This window comes from Canis aureus, chromosome 7 (genome assembly GCF_053574225.1).
Source record: "Canis aureus isolate CA01 chromosome 7, VMU_Caureus_v.1.0, whole genome shotgun sequence".
Classification (NCBI taxonomy): domain Eukaryota; kingdom Metazoa; phylum Chordata; class Mammalia; order Carnivora; family Canidae; genus Canis; species Canis aureus.
In genome coordinates this window covers 71,199,385-71,211,738 of record NC_135617.1, presented here as the reverse complement: position 1 = coordinate 71,211,738, position 12,354 = coordinate 71,199,385, and the positions used below count along the sequence as shown (strand labels likewise).

Sequence of the window (12,354 nt, the reverse complement as noted above, 5' to 3'; positions counted from 1 at the left end):
ATGCACTGGGAGCATCCCTAGTGGACTGGTGACCCAGCAGCCTGTACCCTAAGGCTCTGGCATCATGCCGAAGCCTCCCTTCCGCTCTGTGTGTGGGGTGCTCCCCTGCCCCACTGTGGCCAGCGGGGGCCTCCGGCACAGCTCGTGCTCAGCCTCATGCCTTGGCTCTTCTGCTTTAGTTAGAGTGGCTGGTGGCCACGTGCTTCCCGCTCTGCCCTCGAGCAGCTGTGAGTCCTGGGGTCTCCTGCTTGGAGCCGGCCCCTGATCTCCTTACAGTGGTTAGGGGACTTGCCCAGAGTTGTACAAGGACTTGGTGATGTGTGTATTAATACACTGGGCCAGCCCTCCCTACCTGCCAGCCTAGCTCTCCCCATGTGGCGGCCCCCCTTGGGTCTCGGGGCTGACCTAGAACACCAGCGAGAGAAATTGGCCGAGATCAGCTTTGATGGAAGTCTGTTCAGCAGCCTGCCACCCGACCGTGCAGCAGGAATTTGTGGCACTTTCACTCCATGCTGTGCCCTGGGCCAGGTCCCCGTCCTCTGAAACATGTAATGACTGGAGCTGCCTGGTCCTGTGCGGCACGTAGTTGGGGCATCTGACCCAGTCTGGGAGAGGGGAGAAGGGGAAGGCTTCCCGGAGGAGATGACATCTAACTTGGGTTCTGAAAGCTAAGGGATCAGGCGGAGAGGGTGGGGGTGGGTGAGGGCACTTGAGGCAGACGATGGAGACCATGAAAGGCCCAGAGGCCAGGGGCACTGGAGGCACTGGAGAAGCCATTTGGAGGCACTGCTTGTAATCCCATTGTGTCTGAAATTTGGATTTGGAGGTGGGGTGGAAGAGCTGGGGCCAGCAAGGCGATCAGGTTTGTTCCCACTCAGGCCAACTTCCCGGCTCCCTGTTCTTTCCTGTGGAGCCCCTCCGAAGCCATGCAACCTTGGGAGGTTATGGCCTCCACCCACGTCTCAGAGGCTCCCCAAGGCTGTTGCTGCCATGGCCCCTTGGCTGCCCATCAGGTCTCTCCCCAGAGCTGGTCAGCAGGGGCGCAATAAAGCCATTTACGAGAGCTGGGGATTCAGCTGCTGCGGTGGTGAGACGCGGCCCGGGTCTGGGGTGTTAACTACGAGGAAGGAAGCAGCTGCCATTGCCCACCCCACCCCACCCCGAGATCCCACCCCTGCTTGTTCCCTCCCAGCCCTGGACCTGAGCTCCCTCATCAGGACCCCCAATGGCAGCTCCCTCAAGCTGGTCGGTGGCTCGGCCAGCATTTCCGTGCAGGGTCTCCAGCCACGTAGCCTGTGCTCTCTGGGTAGAGCCAAGGGCGAGAAGGTCTAAGTCCTCCTGGGTGCAAGAATCAGTTCACAGAGCCAGGGTGGGACCTGGTCACTTCCGAGCCCTCACTCCCACCCCAGGCAGCCCTGACCTCTCACTGGCCGCTATCACCCCTCCTTTGAGCCTCCCAGCTGCTTCCTCCCCCCTAAAGTGGTTCCTGCCTGCCCTACCTGCCTTGCACCCTTTAGGGCAACAGCTCCCAGAATAGGGCTGGGCCTCCATCCCAGCTGTGGCTGTTGGGTCCCTTCCTGGGGACTTTGGCATCAATGGGGATGGGGGGGGGCGGGGGCAGGGTTCATGACCGAACGTGCCAGGAACCTCCCTTGACCTGGGACCGGACCTGTAACCCGAGGACTCTGACCCGGGAGGCAGTTCCATCCTGCCTGTTGCAGGGAGCACAAGCAGCCCAGTGCAGGGAGAGGAGAGGGCGGGCAGGCAGACTCGGAGGAGGAGCAAGAGAGGGCAGCTGTGCTCCCCACCCCCCAGATTCCAAGGTCAGTGAAGTCCCTCTCTTCCTGCTCGCTCCGGTTCTCTGAGGTCCCCCTATATCTGCACAGTGAGTTCTTTTTGGCTCAAGCCAGCTTGAGTTGGCGCCTTTCCCCTGCCACCACAGAGCATATCAAGGACATAGTAAGAGCTCCAAACTGGGGGGGCATGTAGTTCTTCAACTTTTGAGACTGAAATAGGGCACGATTAATAATTACACTGGGACTGCAGGTGTAACCTGGATGACCCAGGCAGACCAGGCCGAAAGGTCACCCCATCTGTAGGTGAAGAACACGCAGGCTGCTTGCATCTCCTTTTGTCCTTGGGCAAGCCAGGACGGGCATGTTAGGCAGGGATGGCCGTGGTCTCTCTGAGATAAAGCTTTGGCGGGATGGTGGTCCCAGGTGGGTGGCTCTGGGAGAGGGCGCAGGCCCGAGAGTGGCCACGTTGTCCTGTGTGGTTGGTGTGCAGCCAGAAAATCGATTCCGGCTGCGGGAGAAAGGTCAGGGTCACGTCCCCTTCCTTTCTTCTTGATGGATGAGGGACCTGTTCTTTGAGATGTGGACTCCCCAAGGCCAGGGAGGCCGATGCCCTTCCAGGAATACGTGGGCGGGACAGTGGGCCGGGACCCGACGGAAGGACTCAAAGGAGGCCGCAGAAGTCGGAGCACAGGATGGATGGTGGGGCCGCAGGAGCTATAAGTGGCCCGGCCAGGGCCCTTGCACGGGTCTCTGGCCATGCTACTCCTCGGGGTGCTGCTGCTGACTGTGCTGGCTGGTGCCCGCCTGCTGTGGGGCAAGTGGAAGCTCAGGGGTCTGCACCTCCCACCTCTTGTCCCTGGCTGCCTGCACCTGCTGCAGCCCGACCTTCCCCTCCACCTGCTGGGTTTGACGCAGAAACTGGGGCCCATCTACAGGCTCCGCCTGGGGCTGCAAGGTGAGTCTGCCTCTGCTCCGTCGCCAGCCCCACCGCGTGGGAGGTAGGGTCCCCTTCCTGCTGACACCCCGCTCTGACTCCTCCCCAGATGTGGTGGTGCTGAATTCTAAGAGGACCATCGAGGAAGCCATGGTCAGGAAATGGGTGGACTTCGCCGGCAGACCGCAGACGCCATCCTGTAAGGGCTGGGGCGGTTCTCGAGGGACGTGGGCTGTCAGAGGCCGGGAAGGCCAGCCTGCGGCTCCCATGGTCCGTCCCTCCCCTCTCCTATTCTCCTACTCGCAGACAAGCTGGTGTCTCTGCACCACCAGGACCTGTCCCTGGGGGACTACTCCCTGCTGTGGAAGGCTCACAAGAAACTCACCCGCTCAGCCCTGCTGCTGGGCATCCGCAGCTCCATGGAGCCGCTGGTGGAGCAGCTGACCCAGGAGTTCTGTGAGGTGAGGCTGCCGCCCCACAGCCGCCCCAGCTCCGCTGCCCCTTGCCCGGCGGCGCCCGGCCTGCTTAGCTCCTGTTCCTCCTCCGCAGCGCATGAGAGCCCAGGCTGGCACCCCTGTGGCCATCCAGAAGGAATTCTCTTTGCTCACCTGCGCCATCATCTGTCACCTCACCTTCGGAGACAAGGTCAAGGTTTTCTTGCCCTCCATGTGCTGGGGCCCTTCTTTAGCCTCTCCCTGGCCCTCTCTGGTCCTGAACTTTTTTCTTCTTTTTTTTTCGGCAGGAGGACACCTTAGTACATACCTTTCATGACTGTGTTCAAGACCTGATGAGAACCTGGGAGCACTGGTCCATCCAAATGTTGGACATCATTCCCTTTCTCAGGGTGAGGGGTGCAGCCCAGACTCCCTGGGTCCTGGGAGGGGCGGTGCGGGGGGAGCAGGCCTCCTTGCCAGCGGCTGCACCCTTTTGCCCCCTGCCCCAGTTTTTTCCCAACCCAGGCCTCTGGAGGCTGAAGCGAGCCTTGGAGAACCGGGACCACATCGTAGAGAAGCAGCTGAGGCAGCACAAGGTGGGAAGGCCGCGTGGGCCTGGCTCCCCCGCAGTCTGCCCCCAGGTGGCGCACCTGCTGGACGCGCTCAGGCGGGCTCCTCCTCCCCACCACAGGAGAGCATGGTGGCAGGCCAGTGGAGGGACATGACCGACTACATGCTCCAGAGGGTGGGGAGGCTGAGAGCAGAAGAGGGCTGTGGACAGCTCCTCGAAGGACACGTGCACATGTCCGTGGTGGACCTTTTCATTGGCGGCACCGAGACCACGGCCACCACCCTCTCCTGGGCCGTGGCGTTCTTGCTTCACCACCCTGAGGTGCGCCCTGGGGGCAGCCCGGCTGGGGCCCAGGAACTCGGTTCGCTGCCTCCCCCCGCCCCCATGGGATGCGTTCACCCAGGGGCGCTTCTCCCAGTGGGCACGAAGGCTCCTCCACTGGGTTGCTCTAGGGAGGGGCCCGGGGCCGGGAGGCCAGGCAGGCCTGGGTCAGCTACCTCAGGGTTCCCACCCCAGACACCAGGCTTGCTCCCATTTCCCAGATTCAGCAGCGACTGCAGGAAGAGCTGGATCGGGAGCTGGGTCCTGGAGCTTCAGGCTCCCGAATCCCGTACAGAGACCCCACACGCCTGCCCCTGCTCAGCGCCACCGTTGCCGAGGTGCTGCGCCTGCGGCCCGTCGTGCCCCTGGCCCTGCCGCACTGCACCACGCGGCCCAGCAGGTGACTCTCCTAAGAGCTGGGCACACGGGGGACCAAAGGGTGGGGGATCCTGGTGGGCCTCTGACTCCACCTTCCTCTCAGTATCTCGGGCTACGACATCCCCGAGGGCATGGTTGTCATCCCCAACCTGCAAGGCGCCCACTTAGACGAGACGGTCTGGGAGCGGCCACAGGAGTTCCGGCCCGGTGCGTGGTGGCAGGGGAGGGGCGGTGGCTGCGGCACAAGGGCTGGGGGCGGCGGAGGCCAGTCCCCACCGCTACTGGACCCTGGTTCTATCCTCCCGCCCGCAGATCGCTTCCTGGTCCCCGGCGCCAGCCCCAGAGTGCTGGCCTTCGGCTGCGGGGCGCGTGTGTGCCTGGGGGAGCCGCTGGCACGCCTTGAGCTCCTGGTGGTGCTGGCGCAGCTGCTCCGGGCCTTCACGCTGATGCCCGCTGCGGGCACCCTGCCCTCTCTGCGACCCCGGGCCCGCTGCGGCGTCAACCTCAGCATGCAGCCTTTCCAGGTGCAGCTGCAGCCCCGGGGGGCAGGGGTCCTGGGACGTGGCCAGCACCCATGACAGGCAGGACACACGACGGCTGTGTGCTTCAGTTTTTCCTTTTATTTCTCCCGTACAAACCCCGTCCCTCCCCCCTGTAAACATGGTGCTGTGAGATCGCAGATGGAGAAGGCTCCCTCCTCCGGTGGCTGGATAGTGAGGGTGGCCCCTGGCTCTTCTCTCAGCGCGACCCCTCAGTGCTCGGCAGTCATACTGGGGCGCCGGAGATGTGAGCTGTGGTCAGCCTCCCTGGGCTGCTGGGGGCCGGTAGCTTCTTGGTCTGAGCTTCATTTCCGTGAAGGGCACAGAGAACTCGAAGCCCTTCCAGTAGTACCAGCTCACCCCCTGGGAAAGGATTGTTGAGACAGAGTCAGAGCCAGACAGACGTCCCATCTGCTCCCCAGCCTACACCCTGCACCCCGGCATCTGGGGAGATGGTTCCCAGAAATCAATCACCCTCCCCCCGCACCCACTTCATGATCCTCAACTGCAAAGGCCGGAGGCTTAGTCTAAGCTGGCCCTTTACATCCAATAAATCGTGCTCATGTCTCCCTCGAGATGACCTGGTGAGATTAGCATTATTGTTTCATTTCACAGATGACAGCCCAAGGCGCCAAGCGGCTCTGTCGCTCATCCCGCCACCCCGCAGCAGGCTGAGCCCTGAGCCACTCCCAGCCCCTCACCTGGTGGTCCACTGTACTTCCGTAGAGCCCGTTGAGGTTGGCGTAGTGGCAGTTCCTGTACCACCAGGCCCCGCGGTATGACACCGCGCAGGAGATGAGCAGGTTGTTGGGGTCGCGATCACGGGCGGAAAAGACACTGCCACTATGGTAGCTCATGGAGTCCCCTGGACCGGTGTGAAAGGGGCAGTGAGGGCCTCCCCTCCCCTGCCCCACTGTCCACGGGCCCCAGGTCCACCCTGACCTGCTGTGCCGTGGTAGCCGTCCAGATGAAGGCGGTAGTACTCCGCAGCTGAGTCTACTCGGAAGGAGTCATACTGTGCGAACACGGCCTCGTCCCCAGCCCGCAGGTCCACACGCATGGAGTAGTCGCCCGCTTTTGTCAGGCTGTGCAGGGCCTCGTTGCCTGGGGGTAAGGAGGTGCTCTCACCAGAGTCCCCCATCCACCGGCCACCGGCCCTTCCCGGCCCCGCCCCTGCCCCTGTCCCTGCGAGGCACTGACCCAACCAGAACTCCCCAGAGATGTTGCCGAAGCCGTGGGCGTAGTCCTCCCAGTCCCTCCAAAAGTCTGTCTGTCCATCCATGCGGCGCTGGAACACCTGGCAAGCAGGGGGAGCCACCATCAGCCACGGCTCCGGGCACAGCAGCCCGTGCCCCGCGCGGACCCTTGGGCGTTCTGTCCGCCACCCACCAGCCAGCCGCCCCCGTCGGTCTCCATGTCACAAAACACATTGAGGGGCCGCTCGCGGTTGCCATTGAGGAAGACGGTGGTGGTCCTGGAGGTGCCGGCTCCGTTCTGCATCTCTTCCCCGCAGTCCCGAGGGAAGGGGATTCGAAGTCCACCTGGGGAGAGGAGAATGACGGACCGGTCCTGTCCCCGCGCCCGGCGCCCTGCTGCCCGCTCGGCCCCCCGCCTTAGGTCCCAGCGCCAAATACCAGTGGTGAAGGAGGTGGACACCGGCGGCGTGAGGCTCTCGCCCCACACAGCCCGGAGCCACACGCTGTAGGGGGTGGAGGGAAAGAGGCCCAGAAGCTGGTGAGAAGTGGCCCCGCCTGGGAGCACGACCTCCTGTGGATAGATGAGGAGCAGGTCAGGGCCGGGCAGGGGACCCACTGGAGGAGGTGGGGGACGGGCAGCGTCTCCTGGAACCGGCGGGGCTGGCCAGTGAGGGAGAGAGGAGCACCTGTGTCTGTCCACCAAGGGCGTTGAAACTGAGCAGGTAGCTAGTCGGCGGGACTTGGGGCTCAGTCCAAGTGAGCAGGGCCATGCGGGGGGTTACTTCCTTGGCCTCCAAGTCCTGGGGGGCTTCCAGCCCTGGGAGGGGAGGTGGGAAGAGAAGATGGAGATGCAGATGGAGATGGAGATAGAGATGGAGATGGAGATAGAGATGACCTCCCCTGCCCCTGTGGCACACACCTCCCAGGCCGTACCTGTGGTGAAGGTGATGCTGGCTGGGGAGGTGAGGTTGGGCCCCCGGAGACCACGCACAGTCGCTGTGTAGTTGGTGTGGAGCCTCAGGCCCCCCAGAGGGTACTCCACCGCGCTGCCAGGGGCCGAGGCCTGCAGTGGGGGGTCTGGAGGTGGGGTGAGCATCAGCCTCTGCCCCCTCGGTGCCCTGCCAGAGCCTCTGTCCCCTCCCTGACCAAGTCCCCTCTGGAGGCCTCAGCCCAGCTCACCCCCTGGGGCTGTGACACGGATGTTATATGTGTCCACGGGGGCCTGAGGAGGCTTCCAGTGCAGCAGAGCTGATCCCTCCGTCAAGTTCAGTGCACGGAGCTGGGTGGGGCCATCAGGAACTGGGAGAAGGGAGGAGGCTCAGAGCTGTCCCCGCTCCCCTCTCCACGCCTCACCTCCCCAAGCTCTACGGGCCTCCTGTCCACAGTCGAATCCTCTCACGCCTCCTTCCCCCTCATCCTGTCGGGGACCTAGCCCATCTCACCTGTGGTGAGGTAGCCTGTGAGAGGCTCACTCTCCTCAAAGCCACGGACAGAGACCACGGTCACCTCATAGTGAGAGCCTGGCATCAGCCCCTGGAGTTTCTGGGTCCGGGCTTGGCCATCCACCTGCACACTCTGTGGCTCCCCTGAAAACACACAGGCTTGGGAGTTTGCCCAGGGAAGCAGGCAAGAGCCACAGGGTGAGCAGACTGCAGGGGGCGGGAGGGCAAAGGGGGGGCAAAAGGGGGTCACCTCCATCTGCCAGCTGGTAGGAAACTTTGAAACTGTCCACTCTGGATGGTGGAGGCATCCAGCTGACCTGGGCCGATGTTTCCCTGATTTCCCTGAACTGAAGGTCCCGGGGGCTTTCCAGAACTGAGGGGAGAGGTGTGCCGAGGAATGTCAGTGAGGGTGCCGGGCAGGGAGGCTCCTGCCTCGGGATCCCCTGCCCTGCTCCTTCCCAGGGCCCCAGTGGCTGCACACCTGCTCACCACCAGCCCTTTCCTCCAGACCTCAGAGAGGAAGACTCTGGAGATTCCCCTCAGCCCCACCACACACCAACCTCCCCTCTGGCGGAGGCACTAGGTCCCGCCCCACAAAGTACAAAGACCTCTCACATCAGGGCAGCACACGAATGTGCCCACTGTGGGGCCTTACCTGGGCTGAGGGTACGGGCTGTGCCCTGGATGCTGTCGGCCTTATGGGGCCCACGCAGCCCATACAATGTAAGGCTGTACAGGGTCCCCGGATGCAGGTCCCGGAGCACGGCTGAGCGCTGCGTCCCTGGCACCGTCAACTCCCGCTGCAGCAGGGGACGTGAGTGGGGCTCTAGAGTGCTTGGTGATGGGACCCCAAAACGGAGCAGGAAGGAGTCAAAGGCCTCGGATGGGGCCTCCCAGTTGAGCCGCAGCGAACTGGTGGTCACATCAGTCACTGACAGCTGGGACAGGCGGGGCCCTGGCTCCCCTGGGGTCAGACCGGCAGGAGCAGGCCCTGCACAGAGTGGGTGGGAGACAAAAGCACACCACGTTGGTGGGCTGGAGCAGGTCTCTTCCACCACCCCACCCCGGCCCCAAGTTTCTCATATGTGAGGTGGTGGAGCTCATGCGAGGCAGGTACTCAGCTGGGGCCCATGTGAGCATGTGTGTGGAGCACCACAGGCGGCTGCTGCACCCCTTCCTCCCTCCACACTGCCCTCCAGTCACTGCCTCTGGGCACCCCCTTTAGCCCTTCCAGTCCCAGACCTGAGGTGGGTGAGGCCTAGATACGGGGCCCTTGCCCGGCGGTACCTGTGGTGCCCTCAGCTGAGATAGGCCCCAGGCGCTTCCCTCCATGGAGGCCATAGAGGAAGAACTGGTAGGAGGTGCTGGGCTCCAGGCCTGACACTAGGACCTTGTTCTGGTTGCCACCCACGAGCAAGGCCTGGGGCTGCCCATCTGTGTCCTGATACTGGACCACGAAAGAGTCAAAGGGGCCCTGGGCCACATTCCACAACAGGTGCAGAGAGTCTGGGGTTATGTCGCTCACTGCCAGTGTCCTTAGGTGGGGCCCTTCAGGGAGCTCAGGGGCCTCTGTGGCGGGGCTCCAGGGGGCTGGTGTGTCCACTTCCGGGGCTGCGTGGGAGAAGCCCAGGGGAGAAGCTGAGCAGGGGTGACCAAGGCTCTACTAGCATCGCCCTTCTCTTGAATCTCCCCTTCCCCTGCTTTGGCACTGATTCTTGCCCCCCACCCCCAACCCCGGCCTCCGTGAGCACCAGCACTGTGGCCCCATCAGATACTTGCTTCTCCTTCTCCTCCTCCATGTATTCTGGGTGTCTCATCTTGAGGTGCGTGCACAGCCTGCTCCCTCCCCACCATGTCTGGGTGCCTATGCTCCTGGCCCAAGGCAGGAAGAGCTGGGCGGGGCATGTGGTCCAGGGCGGTGGAGTGGGGGTGCATAGCTGAGGACGGAGCTGGCTGGTAAACTGGAAGGGCAGATCGCACCAACCAGGTCGGCCGATGGGCCCCATCCTGCTGACCTCAGCTGGGTGTTAATAACTCCCAGCTCCATCACTGTAGCCACTTCTGGTTGCTACGCCCCTCACCTATTTTCTTTTCCAGTTATTTTCCACTTGGGAAAAAATGCTCCTGACTCATCCACAGGAGGGGGTTTGCCCCTATCTGGCAAGGCTGCCCGCGGGGAGGTAAGAGCTGCCTCAGTAGAGTGAGGGGAACAGCTGGCAGTGCTGGGCAGCATGGGGGCTGGGAGACAGGGGACCACTGCCAGGGCCTTTCCTTGTGCCTGCCTTGGCTGCCCTGGCTCCTGCTTTGGATGGACTCCTCGGGTTACCATCGGAGCTGGCCCCACTGCACCTCCCTTCCTCCCAGGCCCACTCATGCTCACCTGTCACTCCCAGGACGGAGATGGGGCCCAAGTGCTGTCTTCCGTGGATCCCATAGAGCAGGAATTTGTATTTCCTGCCAGGCTCCAGGCCCTGTATGGTGACGTCCCGCTGGTCTTTGGCCACAGGCACTGCCCGGGGCTGCCCAGCTGGGTCCCTGTACTGGACCACAAAGGAATCAAAGAGGCCCTGGGCTACCGTCCATGAGAGGCTCAGGGAGTTGGAGGTCTCATCTATCACTGTCAGCTCTCCGAGGCGGGGTGGGTGCTGCTGCTCCTTCTCCAGGGGAGCTGTAAACAGAGTGGGAGGAGAGACCTTAGTTAAGAGCTACCTTTACTGCAGCCCTGGCAGCTTCTCGGAGACATGAGGGTCTAGGAAAGGGTCCCTGCACTGTGGCTTCAGTCTGCCTGAAAGGAAGAAAAGCGAGCAGCTTGATCTCTGCTGGAGGCCACTGCCCCTGCCCCCCTTCCCTCCCTGCTGTGATCAGGGTGCAGTAAATGCAGAGAAGATCACCTTGTGAGACAGTGTCCCTGGGGGTGTAGAGAAAGGCCTCAGTTTCTCCCTGGCCCCTGATCCCTCGAGCAGGAGGTGGCCAGAGCCGAGAAAGGCTCCCAGAGTGTATCTGGGTTGTCAGGGAAACACCCCTAAACACTAAGAGCTGGGTTGGGCAGCCAGCCAAGCTTGTGGGCTCCCATGGCTTGGCCATGACCTCCTCTCTCTTGCTATCAGCCTGGGCCATCCTCCCACCCACTTTCCAGCCCTCCACTAACACCATTGGACCAGGGCAGGGTTGGCAGGGGGGCAGCCGGGGTAGAACAAAGAGGAGAGCAGAACACAGAGGAGACCTGCCCTGGCGGGGACAGGCGTTAGCTGATGGGGTCAGAGGAGAAGCCTGTATTCAGTGCCCATAATGAGGGTTTGGAGTCTGAGTGTCCCAGCTGACTGTGTGCCCCATCCCCATCTGGCCAGGGTGACTCATGGTCCTGGGAGGGAGGTAAGGGTCAGTGACCCACCTCCACCCTTTCCTCAGGGGGCTGAGTAATAGGCACAATGACTCCAGATTTTTCCATAGTCTTTCTACAGCCAAACCCTTCCATATTTTCCACCTCCTGCCTCGGCTGGGACAGAGGGAAGGACTGGAACATTTATTAAGTGCTGATCCATATTTATTATGCATATGCAGGTATAGTAACTGTGGTTCGAGGGAAAGAAGTGGCTTGTCTGTGGCCACACCACTGGCAATTGGAATTTGAACATGGTTCTGCTTAGCTCCAAAGACTGGATTCTTTTTATGACATCAGCAGTCAGTGAATGAAGGGAATAATGCACATATAAAATACTTAGAATAGAGCCTGGCACGTGATGGAGGCTCAGTAAATGTTTGCTCTTGCTGCCATAAAGGCTGAAGGCAGGGATAGGCCGGTGGGGGGCAGCTCTTGGGGCTTAAGTCAGAGGCAACTCTAGAAAACATGGGGTGCAAGGCTGGGGCTCACCTGTGCTGCTGTCGGCAGAGATGGGGCCCAAGCGCTTCCTGCCCGCCAGCCCGTAGAGCAGGAACCTGTACTTCCTGCTGGGCTCCAGGCCAGGGATGGTGACCTCACGCTGGTCTGCGGACACAGGCACCCCCCGGGGCTGCCCATCCCTGTCCTTGTATTGGACCACGAAGGAGTCGAATTCGCCCTCGGGGACTGTCCACGAGAGGCTAATGGAGTCTGGGGTCACGTCTGTCACTGTCAGCTCCCCAAGGCTGGGAGGTTTCGTGTCTGGGCCTGGAGTAGAGAGAGAGGTGTATGGAAAGTGACAGAAATGGTGACAGAAGCTGGCAGAGCTTTGTCAGGATGCTAGGGCTCTGGGAGCTGGTTCTGAGAGCTGGGAGGGGGTGGCTAGGCCACCTGGCAGGAAGCAGGCCAGCAGAGGAACAGGGAAAAAGATGAACCAGGTTAGCCAGCAGCATCCCCAGGATGTAGGACAAGTAGGGAGAAGGATGGGAACGAGAGGGGTCATGGGGAGCTCTGGACCTGGTGTTTACTGGACCCAGTAAATAATCAGGTCAGGAGGCCCCAGCTTTGGAGCTTGGAGCATAGAAACAGGACACTAATTGCCACCACAAGGGGGTGAAGGCCTGTCTGGAGGCACAAGCACCCATGAGGGCCTCCAGCATCACGCGTCTTTGTGTCTACAGACACAGGACCATGGCGTTTCTCATCCTGGAGCCCGAAGAGCAGGGACTTGTACTTGCAGGTGGGTCCAGACCCGAAATGGTGATCTCGCGAAGGCCTCGAGCCACAGGCACCACCTGGGGTGCCCCTGCACATCCCTGTACTGGACCAGAAGGAGTGGAAGGGGCCCTGGGCCACCGTCCATG

General features: G+C 62.0%; 2 protein-coding genes across 13 annotated transcripts in view; one reads left to right on the top strand and one right to left on the bottom strand.

Moving 5' to 3' along the window:
* The first annotated feature begins 2,465 nt into the window (after nucleotides 1–2,465).
* CYP21A2 (cytochrome P450 family 21 subfamily A member 2) lies at nucleotides 2,466–5,548 on the top strand. 3 transcript variants are annotated; one of them, XM_077904612.1, is made up of 10 exons: nucleotides 2,466–2,751; nucleotides 2,840–2,929; nucleotides 3,037–3,191; nucleotides 3,280–3,375; nucleotides 3,473–3,574; nucleotides 3,674–3,760; nucleotides 3,856–4,056; nucleotides 4,278–4,456; nucleotides 4,538–4,641; nucleotides 4,747–5,548. In XM_077904612.1, exons 1-10 carry the CDS (start codon nucleotides 2,553–2,555, stop codon nucleotides 5,010–5,012), a joined length of 1,479 nt encoding a protein of 492 aa, XP_077760738.1. In that variant the 5' UTR covers nucleotides 2,466–2,552; the 3' UTR covers nucleotides 5,013–5,548. The 3 variants fall into 3 exon arrangements, with proteins under 3 accessions (XP_077760738.1, XP_077760739.1, XP_077760740.1); XM_077904613.1 differs by lacking the exon at nucleotides 4,538–4,641 and having other exon boundaries at nucleotides 2,468–2,751; nucleotides 4,747–4,982; XM_077904614.1 differs by lacking the exon at nucleotides 2,466–2,751 and having other exon boundaries at nucleotides 3,063–3,191.
* The window catches only part of TNXB (tenascin XB), a 56,830-nt gene continuing 49,515 nt past the window's right edge, over nucleotides 5,040–12,354 (bottom strand). For 8 of the 10 annotated variants that reach the window (XM_077904587.1, XM_077904588.1, XM_077904595.1 and 5 more), the window contains 15 exons: nucleotides 11,483–11,758; nucleotides 9,992–10,279; nucleotides 8,899–9,222; nucleotides 8,267–8,602; nucleotides 7,862–7,984; nucleotides 7,612–7,755; nucleotides 7,349–7,468; nucleotides 7,103–7,246; nucleotides 6,856–6,986; nucleotides 6,608–6,740; nucleotides 6,363–6,514; nucleotides 6,174–6,270; nucleotides 5,916–6,077; nucleotides 5,675–5,838; nucleotides 5,040–5,336 (listed from right to left, as the gene is read on the bottom strand). In XM_077904587.1, coding sequence (XP_077760713.1) covers nucleotides 5,232–5,336; nucleotides 5,675–5,838; nucleotides 5,916–6,077; nucleotides 6,174–6,270; nucleotides 6,363–6,514; nucleotides 6,608–6,740; nucleotides 6,856–6,986; nucleotides 7,103–7,246; nucleotides 7,349–7,468; nucleotides 7,612–7,755; nucleotides 7,862–7,984; nucleotides 8,267–8,602; nucleotides 8,899–9,222; nucleotides 9,992–10,279; nucleotides 11,483–11,758 — 2,699 coding nt within the window. In that variant the 3' untranslated portion in view covers nucleotides 5,040–5,231. Of the gene's footprint in view, nucleotides 5,337–5,674; nucleotides 5,839–5,915; nucleotides 6,078–6,173; nucleotides 6,271–6,362; nucleotides 6,515–6,607; nucleotides 6,741–6,855; nucleotides 6,987–7,102; nucleotides 7,247–7,348; nucleotides 7,469–7,611; nucleotides 7,756–7,861; nucleotides 7,985–8,266; nucleotides 8,603–8,898; nucleotides 9,223–9,991; nucleotides 10,280–10,502; nucleotides 10,744–11,482; nucleotides 11,759–12,354 lie in introns of those variants that run through there. The other 2 variants (XM_077904596.1, XM_077904590.1) reach the window with 2 other exon arrangements.